The 22,649-nt window shown below is 41.9% G+C and overlaps 1 protein-coding gene across 1 annotated transcript in view; it reads right to left on the reverse strand.

The window, feature by feature from the left end:
* Window positions 1-22,649, reverse strand: part of NID2 (nidogen 2) — a 70,615-nt gene that overhangs the window by 22,077 nt on the left and 25,889 nt on the right. The window contains exons 6-12 of the mRNA XM_054447696.2: window positions 21,843-21,992; window positions 21,180-21,425; window positions 19,734-19,934; window positions 11,640-11,870; window positions 2,664-2,807; window positions 1,843-1,971; window positions 289-432 (exon numbers count right to left, since the gene is read on the reverse strand). Coding sequence (XP_054303671.1) covers window positions 289-432; window positions 1,843-1,971; window positions 2,664-2,807; window positions 11,640-11,870; window positions 19,734-19,934; window positions 21,180-21,425; window positions 21,843-21,992 — 1,245 coding nt within the window. The remainder of the gene's footprint in view (window positions 1-288; window positions 433-1,842; window positions 1,972-2,663; window positions 2,808-11,639; window positions 11,871-19,733; window positions 19,935-21,179; window positions 21,426-21,842; window positions 21,993-22,649) is intronic.

The raw sequence follows: 22,649 nt of genomic DNA on the forward strand, positions 1-22,649 counted from the left end.
TTCCTCCAGCCTGCGCTGGCTCCAGGGAACCAAGGTTAGAAGCTCCCGAGTGCTACAGGAACGTCTCTGCCAAGGAAGCCATATATGCTCGCCCATCTAGTCCAGAGGAAATCACCCTTGGCTCCCCTTTCTAACTCAAAGGATGCTTTTTTTCCCCACTATTTTGGCAGCCACAAGGCTGTTAGAGTCAAAGGAAGTCCTTTGTCTTTTCTGGGAGAGCTCCATCTATGTGGGGATGTGCATCCAAAGCAACTTTCCAGTCATTGAGGCTGACCTGCAGTTACTCACCAGTGCACTGGTGCCCGTCGCCAGCATAACCAGGCAGGCAGGCACAGCTGAACATGCTGCCTCCATGGTGAATACACTGGGCCTGCCCAGCAGGAGCACAGGTATGACTGCCATCCTCACAGGGGTTGGCAGGTGGGGTGATCACTGAAAAGAGAAGAAGACAAGGGCATCCAGAGTTTAGGCCTGCAAAGGGTGAGCCTTGCTCCTCATGGCATGATCCACAGACCAACAGCAACAGACCAGGAAATGAAGGTTCTCAGACCCTACCCAAGGTCCAGTGATTCAGAATCTGGATTTTAACAAGATTCCTAGATGGTTTGTATGCTATTAAAGTTCAAGTACTGGTATGAATTTGTGGTTAAAATACTAAGCACAAAAACCTATCACCTAAGCAGTCCTCAATTAAAGTTTATAACACTCCAGAGCAATTGCTACACGTACACACGTACACACACACACACACGCAGTTTCTCCTACACACACACACACACACACACACACGCAGTTTCTCCTATCACTTCTACCCTCATCCCACTGAATTAAAGAGTGCATTTTCTTTTTTTTTTTTTTTTTTTGAGATGGAGTCTCGCTGTGTCGCCAGGCTGGAGTACAGTGGCGCGATCTCGGCTCACTGCAACCTCCAACTCCCTGGTTCAAGTGATTCTCCTGCCTCAGCCTCCTGAGTAGCTGGGATTACAGGCGTGAGCCACTATGCCTGGCTAAAGAGTGAATTTTCTTTATTCTCATCCATCTTTATCAATGGGATGAATTGGGATAGTTCTTTTGATCCATTTTTAGGTCTGTAGTATTTTTTGGAAACATACGAGGGGTAATTTGTTACAGAAGGAGCTCTTTAGCCAGTCAAGTAGGACATGCATCAGTGAATTATAAATCCATCTCTTCTAATTTGAAAAATACTTTAGGCTCTATCTAAAGAGCTGGAGGTGTTTACTAGTGAGGTTCATCATCTTGTTACATGATTGGGCCAGAAGTCCCAACTGAGGTGGACATCCTTCAATAACTCAACACCAAAAATATCTATTTAGGGAAAAACAGTGAAAATAAACAGGGCTGAAACTGAGCCATAGCTTTGAGAGATTTTTTTTTTCATTTTGTTTTTTTTGAGACAGAGTCTCACTCTATTACCTAGGCTGGAATGCACTAGCATGCTGTCAGTTCACTGCAACCTCTGCCTCCTGCACTCAAGCAATCCTCCTGTCTCAGCCTCCTGAGTAGCTGGGACTACAGGCGTGTGCCACCACACCTGGCTAATGTTTTGTATTGTTTGTAGAGACGGGGTTTTGCTATGTTGCCCAGGCTGGTCTCGAACTTCTGAACTCAAGCGATCCACCTGCCTCAGCCTTCCAAAGCACTGGGATTACAGGCGTGAGCCACCACGTCCAGCCAGCTTTGGGTTATTTTGATGTAAACTGTCTTCTTAAGAAAACCATATAGCAGAGCCTCTGAATAGCACAAGTCAAAACATTGATAGATTAAAGAGCAAGATTAAAGAGCACCATTTTGGCCACATAGGAAAATGATTTTGGAACTCACAGATGCAAGTATGCCGGTCATCTGCAAACTCATAACCACTCCGGCACTCACACCTGTAGCTTCCAGGCAAGTTGATACATACAGAGTTGGGGCCACAGCGATGAAAGCCGGTTGCACATTCATTTTCATCTAAGAAGAAATGAGAAGAGAAAAATTCTGCTTAATTAAAGGGTCCCAGAAGTGGAGGGTCTAAAAACTCAATGTTTTCTCACAAGTATGATGCTTCAGTGGGACAAATGGTTGGCAGATGTAGAATTTTTAAAAATCAGATATGAATCCATGTTGCAGATAATCAGAAATAGTAAAAATTTCATGCCATTCAAGTAAACACCACAGGAAGATAAAATTTTAAGTGAATATTCTAAGAATTCTTTAACTGTTTTAAAAAGAATGGATACTTGGAAGAAAACCAATTTTTTTTTAATATCAAGAAATTTCTACCGTTGCCTTTTGGGGATATAAGACACACAATGTCTGTCTAAAATTTAAAGAAAATCAGAAAATGTGCTTTTTAGTAAGTCTAAGAACTACTTACTACAAACTCAAAATTACAAAACTTAACTCAAAACATCCAGGAATTGCAACAGATGTTTTCTTTTCACGGCCCCAGTGCAAAATCCACTCCACTCCAAACCATCTTTTCAAACCTAAACAGCTATGCTTTAATTTTTAAATAACTATATTCAGATTAACAGCTGCTAAAATCATTGACAATGGAGGTTGTAAAGGTGACAGATACTTGTCTTCTACAGACATAATGCTGGGGAGGGCAGAGGAAAAACAAGGGCTACAAGAAGGAGACACGAGAACATGGCTCTTACCCACACAGTTCCGTCCATCTCCCTGGTACCCAGATGCGCACTCACAGGTGTAATCTACACCTGTCCCTGGATGGCACCGTGCTGTTGTGTCACACATGTGGCTCCCATCATAGCAAGGATTCACCGGAGTGGGGTCTGAATCCTCTGTATGAGTAGAGGGGAAATAAAAGCACAATCTGGCTATTGGTAAGAGAATGTCACAGATGGAGATAGAGGAGTCCTCGGAACTGACTGCATGTCTGTGTTTTGTGACACACCTGGAGACCTTAATAATTTACCCATATCTGAAGCTAGCGTGGATTTTCTGCACTTCAGTTTCAAACTCCAGCATGGCTTCCTATTGCCTACCCTACAGACAACTAGTACCTTTACTTGCTTTCAGTAGGTTTGCATCCAGGGAATAAAAATGCCCAACACATCTGTTTAAAAGTGCTTTTGCTCTATTATTTCGTGTGATTCTTGGGATAATTCTATGTGGTGAGTTGTTGTCCCCATTATGTGTAACATTCACAGATAAGGAAATCGAGTGAGACATGGGAAAAATTGCCCAAGCTCACAAAGTCAGGAAGTGGCACAGCAAAGACTCAGACTCCAACTTCCTGGTTCTAAATCTGTTGATCTCTTACTAAAATTCCCAATTTTTATGGGTAAATCCAATTAATTTTAAAAATCTTGCTTTTTAAAGATTCCTAAGACTAAACAGGAATGACTTTCCCACTATTTACTCTTCAGGAGTAGCCTTACCAAGGAGCCATCTACTCACTAGGTAGCGGATTACTTAACAACTGAAATCTTCCCTAGAGAAATCTATTTTGGCTGAGCATGGTGGCTTATGCCTGTAATCCCAGCAGTTTGGGAGGCTGAGGTAGGAGGATAGTTTGAGGCCAGGAGTTCAAGACTAGCCTGGGCAATATGCCAAGACCTTATCAAGGAAGGAAGGAAGGAAGGAAGGGAGAAAAGAAAGAAAATTAGCTGAGCATGGTGGCCCATGCTTGTAGTCCCAGCTACTCCAGAGGGTGACGTGGGAGGATGACTTGAGCCCAGGAGCTTAAGCTTGCAGTGAGCCATGATTGTGCCACTGCACTCCAGCCTAGGTGACAGAACAGGACCATGTCTTAAAAAATATATATTTATTTCTACATAATAGTCAATGCTCATTGAGCATTTATGTGTGAGGCACTGTTCTAAACAGGAGGATGCCTGATTACATCCTTCTAACTACATGCTGAGGAAAATACTATCTCCACTTCTGCTGCATCACAGAGAGGCCAAATAACCTGCCCAGGGCTACACAGTCAGAAGAGGTGGATGGAGCTGGAATAAAAGTCTAGCAGTCTGGTTCCATAGCCCATGCTTTCCACCGCTTTGCTGCAGCCCTCACTGAAGGAACTTCATGAAGTTATCTAGTCTAAGCCAATGGCACAGAGGTATTGGAAGGAGTGTCAGATGCTCAGGTAGAATGAATCTATCAACTCTGGCACTTCCGTGTACTTCCGAGGTTGCCATGTAAAATGGAAATAGGAATATGTACATCTGCCAATCCTGCTAAAGAAAATTAAGAAAACCCAACAGAACATATTTGAAAGGCAATTCCCCATTGGCAGGTCTACCCAGTCTCTACTGACTGCACTCCTTCTTCCTTCTCAGTGGGGCCACTGTTCATCATTATTTGAGGTTCTAGCTCAATCTCAGTCCCTAGAATTAACTCTAATCTTAGACTCAAAAGATTTCCAGAGCCCCAGCTAAGCCTGTCAGGTTCTACACTGAGCCATCTCTGCTACGAAGGAGGCTCCATCTAAGTTGTAATAACTCAGGCTTCTGCCTCATACTGCTGTGCCTGAGGCCCTGTCTTGATAGCCAGCTTAGCATCCTCTGAGTCCCATCCTGCTCGCCAGTTCTCACTACCCACAGACACCAGCATCATGGCATCTGTAGGCAGACACTGGCAGTACCACCCATTTTACCACCTCCTCCTGGATTCTCTATCATTTCACTCTTTCTGACCCATGTCTCCCACCCCACTTTGTACAGAATCTTCTATTAAAATGGAGAAATAACAACAGGAGACAATCAGGTTCTTGTCTTATACTGAGCCTTCAATGAGGACATGACCCTGTTGTTCTCCATTGTAACAGATGCTGACTCAGGAACCTGGTCTATACTCTCAAGTTAACTTGGCAACCACAACCCCACTGCTATGGGGGGAGATTTGCCCAAAGTGACTCCTAATCTAGATCCCAAGTGCTGACTGCTGCAGCTGACCTCATAGACTGGACTCACTCCCAAGTCCTTCAGGGTGTCTGGCATTCTACCCAGTGCCCGCCCTACTGCCCATGTTATGGCTCTTCCAGTGCCCTCTCGTAGCCTGCTGTGAGCTGGGATGCCTTGGCTGAGACAGCCTTGTTTTCTGGTAAACTCTTTCCATCCCACTTTATAAGAAACACCACAGTGCGTTCTTGTAGTGGAATATTCCCGTATTATTCGCTGAAAATAAGGAGGGCTATGGGTTTATCCTCAGTTCACCACAATGTTGTTGGCTGGAGTAACAGAATCTTTGCCAAAACAAAGGACCAATAAATAATTCCAGCACTTTTTAAACCTGATGAACTATGTCAGCATAAGCCTAGCTCCCTGAAGCATGCAGACATCCTTGGAAGTCTGTCCCTCTGGATCTCTTGGCTGATAGAAAGGAGGCACCACACTGGGGTTGTGGTTGCCGAGTTCACTTGAGCCTAGACCAGGTTCCTGAGTCAGTCCTCAATAGGTTATAACTAAGGACAAGGTCATGCCCTCATCCATTAGGACCCAATGTAAGACAAGAACGTGATCATCCCCCATCATTATTTCTCCATTTTAGGAAGATTCTGTACAAAATGCCTGGCATACCCCACCAAAGCAGGAAGTAATTGTCAACATGTTTTGATTTATAAATACTAATGCTTAGCCTTCTTATTCGGTACTTTCCAGCATCAAAATTTCACCATGGCACATTCCAGCAAAGATTAGTGTGTTCACATGGACATCAAGAGCTTACCACCCTGCTAGGCATTAAATGAAAAAAAAAAAAAAAACTCAGCTCAAAAGTTGACTTGCAAACTTGGACAGGATGTATTATCCTACCTAAAATTGAGAAGAAAGTATCCCTAATTACTCAATACTGATTTAAAATGTATGTCACTGACAGGATTAGTTCCATAATTTGCAATCCCCAGTGCAAAATGAAAATGTGGAGCCCATGGTTCAAAGCAAAGCATTAAACCAAGCATGGAGCTCTTCTGAGCATGGGGCCCCATTCACTGAACCTGGCTTCCCAAAACATTTTTAAAATACATTTCTAAAACCATTTCACGACTCATTCTCTATGACTTGTAAGCTTTTCTCCTATTATAGTAAGTAAAGAACACAGTATCCTTCTTAAGACATTTTCTATTTCACCCTCACCCTCTTAAACTGCTTGACTCTCCAACAGAGGGTCTGGAACTAATTTACTCATTTAATCAAGGAGAAGAGCGGTTTTCCTTAAAGGAACAGTCCCTTCAGCTTCACTGCACAGCCCTCTGCCCAGAGCCTCCTCAACTTGCCAAAAGGACCCGTGAAGTGGAAGGACAGGAAGCATTTTTGGATCGTGTTTTATGACCCCACAAAACAACCAACCAACCAACAACAACAAAAAACAGCTAACTCACACTTAAAGCTCAAACAATTGGTGGGGGGTGGCACTGCTGGTTGAGAAGTCAACGAGGGACAGACGTTCTGATTACTCATTGGGAAAGACACCCCAGTTCTGCATCCTCGCCCTGGGAAGTCGCACCACACCCACATCAGGTGTGGACAGCTGCGCTCTTTCACATGAATTCCAACCAGATGATAGTTCCCTCTGGAAAAAGTGAGCAGTTCTTAGGAAGATACTGCTGTGTACCAAGAGGAGAAAGAAAAAACTTTTGGGTGTTTCTTTTTTGTTGTTTTTCTTTTTTTCCCTCCTATTCAGGTAGAATGAACAGTACTGCGTGGGTGGATGAAGTAGGGTTCAAACACGTAGGGTTCAAACACAAAGGGTTTAAAAGACACACATTGCCTCTTTCAAAGTTTGGTCTAAATTATGAGGCAGTCATGAGGCCAGTGTGGAACAGCAGAGCCATGAGAGGTAAGGGTGTGCGTACCGAAGCCAGTGCCCAAGTTTGAGTCCCAGCTCACCACGTACTATGACCAGGCAAATTACTTCATTTCTATACCTCAGTCTCATCATCTGTAAAATGGGATAACAAATAACCCCACCCCCACCCCACCATTGGATAGAGGTCATTGTGGGGATTAAATGAGTTAATTCATGTAAGGTGCTTAGAACAGTACTTGGCACCAAGTAAACCATCCTTTAAGCACCAAGTAAACCATCCTTTAATATTATTTGACTGGGGTGGGAGGGAAAATTATAAAATTCTAAAGAAAACAAGCTACTTGGTACCTGCCAGTTTCCTTTCTCTGATCCTTTCTTACTCTCATTTGGTCTGTAGGAAAAATATACCCAGAGACACATCTTTTTCCTAAATCGTTTCAGAATCTGAATGGGACTCCATAGCCTGGGAAATTATTTCATGAACAGTTGCTTTTACAGATCAGATGCCTACACCCAACACAGGGCTGACCTGGACATTTAAAGGTAAAGACCATTCTCCCCAGTAGGTTTAAATCTCTCTTTGAGAAATCTACTACAGCAATCTTTCTCTTTCTAATTTACATGTTCCTCTAAAAGCAACTCACATTTTCATGTGTTCATTTGCTACCTTACAATCCAATCTCTGGGCACCCAATGCCTACATTCCCAACCAAGTTTCTTAAAACCAAAGCACCTGGGGATTCTCATTACAAGTCACTTTCACATCCTAGAAAAGAGTCTAGTCCTTGTACCTTAATCTTGTCATATTGCTGAAGCAACACTTCTTTATTGAGCCTGCTGAGGCTTAAGGAGCCCTCAGCTCCAATAACAAAGCACAGAACCGCGTATCACTTACAGATTCACCTCACTGAGGAGCTAACTCTGGGCTCAACAGTTTCAATACAGTGGCTGAATGAGGAAGATGGTTTTTTTCTCCTGGTGTGGCTCTTACATTCTAGGGGAAAACATGACCTGGTTTTCAGAATTAAAATGTCCCCTTGATCTGACAAAGTTACTTCCCATCTGTAGAGTTCCCTGACTTCACAAGCTCATCCTCTGGCTTGCTTGAAACATTTTTTAATAATTAAGACCTTGCTTTTTAGGATGGTTTTACATTTAGAGAAAAATGGAGCAGAAAGTACAGAGCTCCCATATCCCCCCACCCAAAATGTGCAGTTTCCTCTATTATTAACATTGTGCATTAGTGTGGTGCATTTGTTATCCCCAATCAATACTGACACATTATTAACTAATGCCCATAGTCTGCAGTAGGGCTCACTCTTGGTGTTGGACAGTTCTATAGACTAACAAACGCATAATGGCCTATATCCAACATTACAGTATCATACAGAATAGTTTCACTGCCCTAAAAATCCCATGTTCCACCTATGCATCCTTTTCACTTTCTATAGTGTAACCTTTTCCAGAATGTCACAGTTAGAATGATTCTGTATGTAGCCTTTTCAGACTAGCTGCTTTCACAGAGCAACATGCTTTTAAGTTTCCTGCATGTCTTTCTGTGACATGATATGCCTAGAACATTTTAAAATCAGTCTTCACAGGTGAGGCTAATGGTCATTGAAATTTGAGAACCACTGCTTACTTTGAGATGGGGTCTTGTTATGTGGCCAATGCTGGTCTCAAACTGCTGGGCTCAGGTGATCCTTCCACCTCAGCCTCCAGAGTAGCTGGGATTACAGGTGTAAGCCACTGTGCCCGATGAGAATGGTTTTAAAGTTTTGTTTCTACTACTGTTTGCTTCAATTTATTTTTATTTTTAGAGACAAAGTCTCACTCTGTTGCACAGGCTGGAATGCAATGGCACAATCTTGGCTCACTGCAACCTCCGCCTCCTGGGTTCAATCAGTTCTCCTGTTTCAGCCTCCTGAGTAGCTGGGACTACAGACACACGTCACCACACCTGGCTAAATTTTTTTGTATATATATATATATTTGTTTTATTTTGTAGAGACAGGGTTTCGCCATGTTGGCCAGGCTGGTCTTGAACTCCTGACCTCAGGTGATCCACCCACCTCAGCCTCCCAAAGTGCTGGGATTACAGGCATAAGCCAGCATGCCTGGCCTTCAGTTGAGAAGTAATTCACATACCCTACAATTCATCCATTTAAAGTATATAATTAAACAATTTAGTATATTCAGTGTTATACAACCATCACCACAATCAATTTCAGAACATTTTCATCACCCCCAAAATTAACCCTGTACCCTTTAGCTATTAACTCCCTATGCCCTCATTATCTCTTAGCCCTGGGCAACCATGAATATACTTTCTATGTATGTGGATTTGCCTATTTTGGATATTTCATATAATTGTAACCATTCAGTGTGCTGTCCTTTTTCACTGGCTACCTTCACTTAAGGTTTTCAGAGTTCATCCATGTTGTAGCATTTATCCGTACTTCCTTCCTTTTTATGGTTGAATAATATTCCAGTATATATTTTTTGGTGTCCATCAACTGATGCACATGTATGTTGCTTCCACCTTTTGGCTATTATGAATAATGCCACTATGAATATACACGAATAAGTTTTTGTGGGGATCTACGTTTTCATTTATTTTGGGTATATAGGGAGGAGTAGAATTGCTCCATTAAATGGTAACTTTGTGTTTCACTTTGAGAAACCACTATTTTGTTTTTCACAGTAGCCACATCATTTTATAATCACACCAGCAATGTATGAGGGTTCCGAATTTTCCACATTCTCACCAACACTTGTTATTACCCGTTTTTTAATTATACTCAACCACATGATGTAAAGTAGTATCTCATTGTGGTTTTGCTTTGCATTTCCCTGATGACTAATGATGCTGAGCATCTTTACACATGCCCATTGGGTATCTGTATATCTTTTTGGAGAGACGTCATTGTAGATCCTTTGCCCATCTTTTAGTTAGCTTGTTTTTTTGAGTTGTAAGAGTACTTCGTATACTCTAGAACAAATATCACATGATTTGAAATACTGTCTCCCATTCTATGGGTTGTGTTTTCACTTTGTTAATAATGTCCTCTGAAGCAAAAACTTTTAAAATTTTGATGAAACCCAGTTTATTTTGCTGTTGCTTGTGCTTTTAGTGTTGTACCTAAGAAACCATTACCAAATTCAAAGTCACAAAAATTTACCCGTATGTTTTCTTCTAAAAGTTTTAACTCTTACACTTAGGTCTGTTGGCCCATTTTGAGTTGGATATGCTGTGAGGTAAAAGGTTCAACTTCATTCTTTTGTATGTGGTCACTCAGTGGTCCCAGCACCATAGTTAACAATAGTTTAAAAGACTATTCTTTCTCCATTGAATTGTTTTGGCACTGTTTTTTTTTTTGTTTGTTTGTTTTGTCTCTTAAGCATCAGAATTTTATTATTATTATACTTTAAGTTTTAGGGTACATGTGTACAACGTGCAGGTTTGTTACATATGTATACATGTGCCATGTTGGTGAGCTGCACCCATTAACTCGTCATTTAGCATTAGGTATATCTCCTAATGCTATGCCTCCCCACTCCCGGCACTGTTGTTGAAAAAGCAATTGACTTTTAATGTGAGTATTTCTGGGTTCCCACTTCTATTCCTTTGATCTTTACGTGTATCCTTACACCAGGACCACACTGTCTTGATTACTCTAGATTTCGAGTTTGAGAAATATGAGTCTGACTTTATGCTTCTTTTCCAAGATTGTTTTGGCTATTCTGTGTTCTTTGAATTTCCATATAAATTCTAGAATCAGCTTGCCAATTTCTGCAAAGAGCCAGCTGAGATTGTGATAGGGATTATGTTGAATTAATAGATCAATTTGGGAAGTATTCACATCTTAACAGTATTAAGTCTTCCAATCCATGAATGTGGAACATCTTCCCATTTAACTGGGTCTTAAATTTTTTTCCAAAAATGTTTTGTGGGATGCAATGTACAAGTCCTGCACTTCTTTTTAAAAATTTATCTCTTTTTGAAACAATTTCTTAATCTTCAGTTTGCTCATTGCTACTATAGAGAAATACAATTTGGTGTACTGATCTTGCATATCCTATAACATTGCGAACTTGTTCTTTAGTTCTAATAGGTTTTTAGTGAATTTCTGAGATTTTCTACATAAAATGTCATCTGAGACTAATTTTACTTTGTCCTTTTCCAATTTAGATGGCTTTTATTTCATGTTCTTGCCTAATCACACTGGCTAGAACTTCTAGTACTGAATTGAATAAAAGTGGCAAGAGCAGACATCCTTGTCTTGTTCCTAAGCTTCAGGGAAAAGCATCCAGTCTTTCACCATTAAGTACAATGTTCTGGGGATCATGGAGGGGGAGGTTATACATCAAGTTCTATGATGTTTGGTTTTTCCAGATACTAGCTCTTTGTTCCACCTTAGTTTTGGATGAAATTCTTCTCATCTGTTTTAGCTAAAATGTCACTTTCTTGGGGACATCTTTTCTGAATCTTCAAACTAGACTCACAGTGCCCTGCTCTTATCACACTGTAACAAATACTTGTCAGCATTGCTCTCCCTCCTAATTCCAGTCTGCCTTGTTCACAGGTATATTCCTGATTGGCACACACAGTTGGGTATTGCTATAAACCAGCTTCACATACTATGCTCTATTTACTGACTTTGGCAGGGACACTGTTCCCTGCCCTAAAACTCTTTTCTGCCTCTGTTTCCAACTCAAGGGCAAGGATCTGCTCTATTCATCCTTATACATAGCACGTAACACAGCATGGCACTAGGTAACCCTTAGTAACTTCTGTGAATCATTCTAACTCTACTTAAAAGGATGACATTTTTACCCAACAACAAAAAAGGAAACCTTACCTTTGACTGGGCCAATTTGATTGGTCACAGCAAATCTAAGCACTCTTTCTTCATCATTATACAAGGCAAAGACCCGGTCCACGTTCAGCTGCTGGGTAGTGGGGAAGGATGGGCGTCTGGGGGCGTGCCTGCACACCTGGTAAGTGATGTTCTGGTGAATGCGGTAGGACCATGTTTGGTTGATTGCACCAAAAGTCAGAGAGTAGTCTCTGGAACTTGTAGAGGTCACAGCTGCAATAAACACATTGGTAATTTTTTAAAAACATTAAATACAGAGATTTTCATGTGAGGTGGATTTTTCTGCAGAGTTTTTCATCTAATTCTTGGAGCGTGTTCCCTTGGGAACTTCCTGAGTTTACATGAAAAAATTTGCAAGGAAATCCCAAAAACCTGAGTGGATGCAAAGCCACAGTGCTGAGAGGGAGAAGGCACTACAATTGTCCATGTTATTATACACAAAGAATAAGTGTTACTAAGTGCCAGCCATGCCAACAGTGCTCTATACATACTGCCTCATTTATTCTTCACAACAGCCTGGTGAGGTGGGCACTAAATCATGTGATCAGAGGCTCACAAATGTTAAGTAGCCTAAGAGTCAATGCTGCTACATGGTAGAGCTGGAACTGAAACTCACATTGGTTTGACTCTACACCCTAAATTTTAAATCAATCCATCCTCTACATTTCACAGAAGTGACAACTTCCAACACCTCGCACTTCAGTAAATCTGAAGGATTCCAGAGAAAGGAAAGGGTTGTCTCTCACCATCTGAGTCTAGGAGTCAAGCTCAGGTCAGTGATCCGGACCCTGACCATTTTGTTCACAGCCCAGGTCTCTGCTTCCCCTTGTCTTCCCTACATCTCCTGCCAGGCTGCCAGCTCTCAGCATAGGAGCAGCAGGGGTCAGAGAAAACGCACAACTCAATCTGGATTGCTGTGCTGCACAACAGCAACTGTGATGGAAGCAGCATCCTGCATGCAGGTAGTATTTTCACAGAACACATCACGCTTTGTACACATTGACCACATAATATAGAAAAAGCATTTTTAGGATCTGGCAGCCAAGATGGCTGAATAGGAACAGCTCCAGTCTACAGCTCCCAGCGTGAGTGACGCAGAAGATGGGTGATTTCTGCATTTCCATCTGAGGTACCGGGTTCATCTCACTAGGGAGTGCCAGACAGTGGGCGCAGGACAGTGGGCGCATCGCACTGTGTGCGAGCTGAAGCAGGGCGAGGCATTGCCTCACTCGAGAAGCTCAAGGGGTCAGGGAGTTCCCTTTCCTAGTCAAAGAAAGGGGTGACAGACGGCACCTGGAAAATCGGGTCACTGCCACCTGAATACTGCGCTTTTCCGACGGGGTTAAAAAACGGCACACCAGGTGATTATATCCCGCACCTGGCTCAGAGGGTCCTACGCCCACGGAGTCTCGCTGATTGCTAGCACAGCAGTCTGAGATCAAACTGCAAGGCAGCAGCGAGGCTGGGGGAGGGGCGCCTGCCATTGCTGAGGCTTGAGTAGGTAAACAAAGCAGCCGGGAAGCTCCAACTGGGTGGAGCCCACCACAGCTCAAGGAGGCCTGCCTGCCTCTGTAGGCTCCACCTCTGGGGGCAGGGCACAGACAAACAAAAAGACAGCAGTAACATCTGCAGACTTAAATGTCCCTGTCTGACACCTTTGAAGAGAGCAGTGGCTCTCCCAGCACACAGCTAGAGATCTGAGAACGGGCAGACTGCCTCCTCTAGTGGGTTCCTGACCCCTGACTCCCGAGCAGCCTAACTGGGAGGCACCCCCCAGTAGGGGCAGACTGAAACCTCACATGGCCTGGTACTCCTCTGAGACAAAACTTCAAGAGGAACGATCAGACAGCAGCATTCGTGGTTCACGAAAATCTGCTGTTCTACAGCCACTGCTGCTGATACCCAGGCAAACAGGGTCTGGAGTGGACTTCTAGCAAACTCCAACAGACCTGCAGCTGAGGGTCCTGTCTGTTAGAAGGAAAACTAACAAACAGAAAGGACATCCACACCAAAAACCCATCTGTACATCACCATCATCAAAGACCAAAAGTAGATAAAACCACAAAGATGGGGAAAAAACAGAGCAGAAAAACTGGAAACTCTAAAAAGCAGAGCGCCTCTCCTCCTCCAAAGGAATGCAGTTCCTCACCAGCAATGGAACAAAGCTGGACAGAGAATGACTTTGACGAGCTGAGAGAAGAAGGCTTCAGATGATCAAATTACTCCGAGCTACGGGAGGATATTCAAACCAAAGGCAAAGAAGTTGAAAACTTTGAAAAAAATTTAGAAGAATGTATAACTAGAATAACCAATACAGAGAAGTGCTTAAAGGAGCTGATGGAGCTGAAAACCAAGGCTCGAGAACTACGTGAAGAATGCAGAAGCCTCAGGAGCTGATGCGATCAACTGGAAGAAAGGGTATCAGCGATGGAAGATGAAATGAATGAAATGAAGCGAGAAGGGAAGTTTAGAGAAAAAAGAATAAAAAGAAACGAGCAAAGCCTCCAAGAAATATGGGACTATGTGAAAAGACCAAATCTACATCTGATTGGTGTACCTGAAACTGATGGGGAGAATGGAACCAAGTTGGAAAACACTCTGCAGGATATTATCCAGGAGAACTCCCCCAGTCTAGAAGGCAGGCCAACATTCAGATTCAGGAAATACAGAGAATGCCACAAAGATACTCCTCGAGAAGAGAAACTCCAAGACATATAATTGTCAGATTCACCAAAGTTGAAATGAAGGAAAAAATGTTAAGGGCACCCAGAGAGAAAGGTCGGGTTACCCTCAAAGGGAAGCCCATCAGACTAACAGCTGATCTCTCGGCAGAAACCCTACAAGCCAGAAGAGAGTGGGGGCCAATATTCAACATTCTTAAAGAAAAGAATTTTCAACCCAGAATTTCATATCCTGCCAAACTAAGCTTCATAAGTGAAGGAGAAATAAAATACTTTACAGACAAGCAAATGCTGAGAGATTTTGTCACCACCAGGGCTGCCCTAAAAGAGCTCCTGAAGGAAGCACTAAACATGGAAAGGAACAACTTGTACCAGCCACTGCAAAATCATGCCAAAATGTAAAGACCATCGAGGCTAGGAAAAAACTGCATCAACTAACAAGCAAAATAACCAGCTAACATCATAATGACAGGATCAAATTCACACATAACAATATTAACTTTAAATGTAAATGGGCTAAATGCTCCAATTAAAAGACACAGACTGGCAAATTGGATAAAGAGTCAAGACCCATCAGTGTGCTGTATTCAGGAAGCCCATCTCACGTGCAGAGACACACATAGGCTCAAAATAAAGGGATGGAGGAAGATCTACCAAGCAAATGGAAAACAAAAAAAGGCAGGGGTTGCAATCCTAGTCTCTGATCAAACAAACTTTAAACCAACAAAGATCAAAAGAGACAAAGAAGGCCATTACATAATGGTAAAGGGATCAATTCAACAAGAAGAGCTAACTATCCTAAATATACATGCACCCAATACAGGAGCACCCAGATTCATAAAGCAAGTCCTGAGTGACCTACAAAGAGACTTAGACTCCCACACAATAATAATGGGAGACTTTAACACCCCACTGTCAACATTAGACAGATCAATGAGACAGAAAGTTAACAAGGATATCCAGGAATTGAACTCAGCTCTGCACCAAGCGGACCTAATAAACATCTACAGAACTCTCCACCCCAAATCAACAGAATATACATTCTGTTCAGCACCACACCATACCTATTCCAAAATTGACCACATAGTTGGAAGTAAAGCTCTCCTCAGCAAATGTAAAAGAATGGAAATTGTAATAAACTGTCTCTTTTATAAACTCTAGTTTGATTGTCACAGTGCAATCAAACTAGAACTCAGGATTAAGAAACTCACTCAAAACTGCTCAACTACATGGAAACTGAACAATCTGCTCCTGAATGACTACCGGGTACATAACGAAATGAAGACAGAAATAAAGATGTTCTTTGAAACCAATGAGAACAAAGACACAACATACCAGAATCTCTGGGATGCATTCAAAGCAGTGTGTAGAAGGAAATTTATAGCACTAAATGCCCACAAGAGAAAGCAGGAAAGATCCAAAATTGACACCCTAACATCACAATTAAAAGAACTAGAAAAGCAAGAGCAAACACATTGAAAAGCTAGCAGAAGGCAAGAAATAACTAAAATCAGAGCAGAACTGAAAGAAATAGAGACACAAAAAACCCTTCAAAAAATTAATGAATCCAGGAGCTGGTTTTTTGAAAGGATCAACAAAACTGATAGACCACTAGCAAGACTAATAAAGAAGAAAAGAGAGAAGAATCAAATAGATGCAATAAAAAATGATAAAGGGGATATCACCACCGATCCCACAGAAATACAAACTACCATCAGAGAATACTACAAACACCTCTATGCAAATAAACTAGAAAATCTAGAAGAAATGGATAAATTCCTCGACACATACACCCTCCCAAGACTAAACCAGGAAGAAGGTGAATCTCTGAATAGACCAATAACAGGCTCTGAAATTGTGGCAATAATCAATAGCTTACCAACCAAAAAGAGTCCAGGACCAGAGGGATTCACAGCCGAATTCTACCAGAGTCACAAGGAGGAACTGGTACCATTCCTTCTGAAACTATTCCAATCAATAGAAAAAGAGGGAATCCTCCCTAACTCATTTTATGAGGCCAGCATCATCCTGATACCAAAGCCTGGCAGAGACACAACCAAAAAAGAGAATTTTAGACCAATATCCCTGATGAACATTGATGCAAAAATCCTCAATAAAATACTGGCAAGCCGAATCCAGCAGCACATCAAAAAGCTTATCCACCATGATCAAGTGGGCTTCATCTCTGGGATGCAAGGCTGGTTCAATATACGCAAATCAATAAATGTAATCCAGCATATAAACAGAAGCAAAGACAAAAACCACATGATTATCTCAATAGATGCAGAAAAGGTCTTTGACAAATTCAACAACGCTTCATGCTAAAAACTCTCAATAAATTAGGTATTGATGGGACGTATCTCAAAATAATAAGAGCTATCTATGACAAACCCACAGCCAATATCATACTGAATGGGCAAAAACTAGAAGCATTCCCTTTGAAAACTGGCACAAGACAGGGATGCCCTCTCTCACCACTCCTATTCAACATAGTGTTGGAAGTTCTGGCCAGGGCAATTAGGCAGGAGAAGGAAATAAAGGGTATTCAATTAGGAAAAGAGGAAGTCAAATTGTCCCTGTTTGCAGATGACATGATTGTATATCTAGAAAACCCCATTGTCTCAGCCCAAAATCTCCTTAAGCTGATAAGCAACTTCAGCAAAGTCTCAGGATACAGAATCAATGTACAAAAATCATAAGCATTCTTATACACCAGTAACAGACAAACAGAGCCAAATCATGAGTGAACTCCCATTCACAGTTGCTTCAAAGAGAATAAAATACCTAGGAATCCAACTTAAAAGGGACGTGAAGGACCTCTTCAAGGGGAACTACAAACCACTGCTCAATGAAATAAAAGAGGATACAAACAAATGGAAGAACATTCCATGCTCATGGGTAGGAAGAATCAATATCGTGAAAATGGCCATACTGCCCAAGGTAATTTACAGATTCAATGCCATCCCCAGCAAGCTACCAATGACTTTCTTCACAGAATTGGAAAAAACTACTTTAAAGTTCATATGGAACCAAAAAAGAGCCCGCATCGCCAAGTCAATCCTAAGCCAAAAGAACAAAGCTGGAGGCATCACGCTACCTGACTTCAAAGTATACTACAAGGCTACAGTAACCAAAACAGCATGGTACTGGTACCAAAACAGAGATATAGATCAATGGAACAGAACAGAGCCCTCAGAAATAACGCCGCATATCTACAACTATCTGATCTTTGACAAACCTGAGAAAAACAAGCAATGGGGAAAGGATTCCCTATTTAATAAATGGTGCTGGGAAAACTGGCTAGCCACATGTAGAAAGCTGAAACTGGATCCCTTCCTTACACCTTATACAAAAATTAATTCAAGATGGATTAAAGACTTAAATGTTAGACCTAAAACCATAAAAACCCTAGAAGAAAACCTAGACATTACCATTCGGGACATAGGCATGGGCAAGGACTTCATGTCTAAAACACCAAAAGCAATGGCAACAAAAGACAAAATTGACAAATGGGATCTAATTAAACTAAAGAGCTTCTGCACAGCAAAAGAAACTACCATCAGAGTGAACAGGCAACCTACAAAATGGGAGAAAATTTTCACAACCTACTCATCTGACAAAGGGCTAATATCCAGAATCTACAATGAACTCAAACAAATTTACAAGAAAAAAACAAACAACCCCATCAAAAAGTGGGAGGACATGAACAGACACTTCTCAAAAGAAGATATTTATGCAGCCAAAAAACACATGAAAAAATGCTCACCATCACTGGCCATCAGAGAAATGCAAATCAAAACCACAATGAGATACCATCTCACACCAGTTAGAATGGCCATCATTGAAAAGTCAGGAAACAACAGGTGCTGGAGAGGATGTGGAGAAAAAAGAACACTTTTACACTGTTGGTGGGACTGTAAACTAGTTCAGCCATTGTGGAAGTCAGCGTGGCGATTCCTCAGGGATCTAGAACTAGAAATACCATTTGACCCAGCCATCCCATTACTGGGTATATACCCAAAGGACTATAAATCATGCTGCTATAAAGACACATGCACATGTATGTTTATTGCAGCACTATTCACAATAGCAAAGACTTGGAACCAACCCAAGTGTCCAACAAGGATAGACTGGATTAAGAAAATGTGGCACATATACACCATGGAATACTATGCAGCCATAAAAAATGATGAGTTCATGTACTTTGTAGGGACATGGATGAAATTGGAAATCATCATTCTCAGTAAACTATCACAAGGACAAAAAACCAAACACCTCATGTTCTCACTTATAGGTGGGAATTGAACAATGAGAACACATGGACACAGGAAGGGGAACATCACACTCTGAGGACTGTTGTGGGGTGCGGGGAGGGGCGAGGGATAGCATTAGGATATATACCTAATGCTAAATGAAGAGTTAATGGGTGCAGCACACCAGCATGGCACATGTATGCATATGTAACTAACCTGCACATTGTGCACATGTACCCTAAAACTTAAAGTATAATAATAATAAAAAAAAAAGGAAAAAGTATTTTTAGTTCCATGCTAAAGAGAGAAAATACATTCTCAGATATTAAGAGGCCTTTCCCTATAGACATTAAATGGCAAATCCAGGATATAAATTCTTATTGTTTGACTCCAAATCTAGCATTAGTCTTATAATAAATTATAGTATCTCTGTGTTTTTTGGTTTTGTTTTTCAGATGGAGTCTTGCTCTGTTGCCCAGGCTGGAGTACAATGGCACACTCTCGGCTCACTGCAACCTCCACTTCCCAGGTTCAGATGATTCTCCTGCCCCAGCCTCCCAAGTAGCTGGGATCACAGGAGGGTGCCACCACGCCCTGCTAATTTTTGTATTTTTAGTAGAAACAGGTTTTCACCATGTTGGCCAGGCTGGTCTCAAACTCCTGACCTCAGGTGATCCACCCACCTCAGCCTCCCAAAGTGGTGGGATTACAGGCATAAGCCATTGTACCTGGCCTCTTTCTGTGATTTTTTTTTTTTAAAGCAGCCTGAACTCATCAGCTGAAACAAGGTTGAGATAAATATAAATTCCAATAATCACTATTTTTCCATGTTGCAGAAAGTAGGATGGTTAAAAACTGTATATAATTATACCATACCTACCCACCCCATGGACAATGTTGCTATTTATTTTATTATTTGAAAATACTAGGTAGGGATATAGATATTCTTGTGTATAGCAGCCATTCTGCTCACTTACACGATATATTTCATGGTAACAATAAGAGTAATAACATAATAGAGCTCATTTTATGTTCCAAGCACTGTTCTAAGGACATGCCATGTAAGTCATTTAAGCCTTGTATCTATCTTGTGAGATGGGCATAATCCCCATTTTACAGATGTGAAGACTGGTTATACATACCGGAGTCCGAGTAGTGGTACAGCTCCTTGTAGGGAGAGATGTGGGCTGTGAAATTTGCTGGGAAGTAAGGCACCTGGCCTTGAATGTTGGTCTTAATGCTCAGATAGTTCTCTGGGTCAAGTCCCTCAGCAGTTTGAGTGATACGAACCCTCTCCTCTCCCGGGTAGAATGTAACTTCCATGTCATGGGTAAAGGCAGCACCTGGAGATGAAAAACATTCAGCACAGGGATGAAAAGAGGTCTTGCTTAAACAGTTACCAGTACACACTTCCCCCTCCCAATTTCTACTGCTGTTGGAGATCGTGCCTCAGGAGATTATCTGATATCTGAGAGTAAGCACTATCAGCTGTTGATTCCATAAGTTCCCAAACTTTTCCATTGAAGAATATGGTTTCATCCTGCCTTACCTCACCCAGCTTCTCTTTGAACAAGCTTGTATTCTGTGAGAAATACTTTTGGGAACGTCCTTGACTTTTCTCTAAGGTTGCTAGATTTAGCAAAAAACAAATAAATAAACCTAACAAAAAACAAACAAACAAAAAAACTACCACCTAAGACATTCAGGGTTTTGTCTGAATTTCAGATAAGTATGTTTCTTGCAATATGTGGGTAATACTTATACTAGAAAATTGTTTATCTGAAATACAAATTTATCCAGGTGTGCCATATTTTATCTACTTTTGACCCAAGGGCTTTATTCAAATTTTGATTAAAGGCAAGAACCTATTAACAGCTACTGAGCTCTGCAGTTAAAGATGGAGAAAGAACTTCTCACAAAACTATTTTTCATGCAATAAAGATAAAACCTCTAGGAAACAAGTTTTCAGGTGGGAAGGTGAGAATCCAAAAAGTATCTTCTAAATCCTTGTTGTCGACGGGTGGCCTTTCCAGCAACACTGGTACCTCACCTCCTAGCTTGGTAGAAAAGCAAAATCACAGACCCCACCCCAGGCCTGCTGAACCAGAATTTACATTTTGACAAGATCTCCAAGTGATGTGTGTGCAGGTTCAAGTCTGGGGTGCACCGGCCTATACTATTGTAGGTTATGGAGCTGGGAGAAGGGCATCCCTTCCCCATGAAGTAAAATCATCCCCAGGTGCCCCAAGTACCATTTTTGCATTTGACAGATCTGTGCATAATTTAAAAAGCCTGACAAATATGCTTCAACAAATTGGGGTAAGAGGACACGAATGTTCTGAATGGAATCACCCTGTTTCTCAGAACAGCTGGGAGAACATTTAGACGAAATTACTGCCTTTCAAAAATCAGTGATGTGAGGTCAAACCATTCCCAACAACCTCTGGCCAGAAAACTACACACATGTGGCTCTAGTACATTAAACAAGTGATTCCTCTGTCACTGTGTAAAGGCCTAAAGACACTGCCCCAAGGAGCACCACTGCCAAAGCAACGCTGACTAACGGCCTTCTCAGAGGCCCTACTCACCTGCGAGGCTGAAGCCGTTCTCAGAGCCAGGTTTTTCTAAAGCAAAGAGCCAGCCAAACAGGCCTCCAATTGGTGTGAGGGGGAGGAGGGCCTGGGCTGCTGGCTGTGGGATGTGGCTGATGGCTGTGTAGGCTCTGCCATCATTGCCCACGATATACGCATGCAAGTCCACATCAGTGAAGTGCACAGGTGTATGGCCCACGTGTAGGTGGCCACTCACTTTCCCATTCACTCGGTGAGGTGCCCCTAAAAGACAGCAAATCCAGTTAGGCTTGGATGTCATCCTGGCTAGAGATGGGTGTACACAGGTATAATTATTCCATTGACAACTTTCAAAACTCACTCTTTAGCAAGTCGCTTTAATGATTTCCTAACCAACCAATTATCCATCTATGAAACAGTCCTGCCTCCAGTCTGTTTTCTCCCCTCCTCCTTCTCTCCACTACACTTGGCTCTAATGAGCTGGCAGAAGGAAGCATTTCTGGATAATCCTCAAATTGGGAATCAGCCCAAACCAGTTCATTCCTCACACATTTATTGAGCACCTGCAAGTTGATAGCACTCTGATTTAAATAGTGGAGATGTTTGGTCCATAAAGCAGTAGCTGGAAACAGGTAAGCGGCAGGAATAGACACACAGGAGTTCCCAGCCCCAGTCAATTACCTTCAGGCAGACAGTGCTTCCCATTTCCATAAAACTTGGATTGGCAGTGGCAGCAGAAGCCAGTGGCATAGTCCGTGCAGAAGGCATGCCGGGAGCATTGCCTGTGGTTGTGTTCACAGGTTTCCTTGTTGGCAGCATTATACGTGAAGACTGAAAAATAAAACAAACTTGCCTTAAAAAGACTAGATGATTCCAATGTCATTGCTGCATCAGGGACACAGCATCTGCTCCATAGAAGCAGTTTAGATCATAACAAACAGTTTTTGATGTTTAAGAGACTGGCATAACATTCAACCCAAGGGAATTAACCTGCTTTGTCTGCTGGCAAGAAGAATTGCTTACTGCTCCCGGCTGGGTCTCATTGAAGAGTTAGTGAACTAAGACCAGGCTGCACCCGTGGGTTTGAGTGCAGTAAAATGAAAGCAAATCAGTAAGTACATGTTAGGTTGAACTTCATGAAACCACTATTTTTGTGGGTCAAAAAGGGCTAAATATCAGCGCTTTTATATGGTTTAACCTAAACACATCCTGAGAGGAAGACATAATAGAGAAGCTAACAAATGTCTTATGTCTAACCATCCTTCTTTTAGGTAACACTGAACTTAAAAAAGATAATAGCTGGTCTCACTACCAAGATTGTTTTGAGGGAAGGGTCTTAAAGAACACACGCACCTACCTGAAAGAAAGGGCATGGGAAGAAGGGGACAGAGGAGGGCAAAGCAACAGGGATTCAAGCTATTAAAATGCCCTATGCCCTTGGCAGGGTTTAACTATGACGGGTATGGTACAAGCATGATTTCCACGCAA

This window comes from Pongo pygmaeus, chromosome 15 (genome assembly GCF_028885625.2).
Source record: "Pongo pygmaeus isolate AG05252 chromosome 15, NHGRI_mPonPyg2-v2.0_pri, whole genome shotgun sequence".
Classification (NCBI taxonomy): Eukaryota; Metazoa; Chordata; class Mammalia; order Primates; family Hominidae; genus Pongo; species Pongo pygmaeus.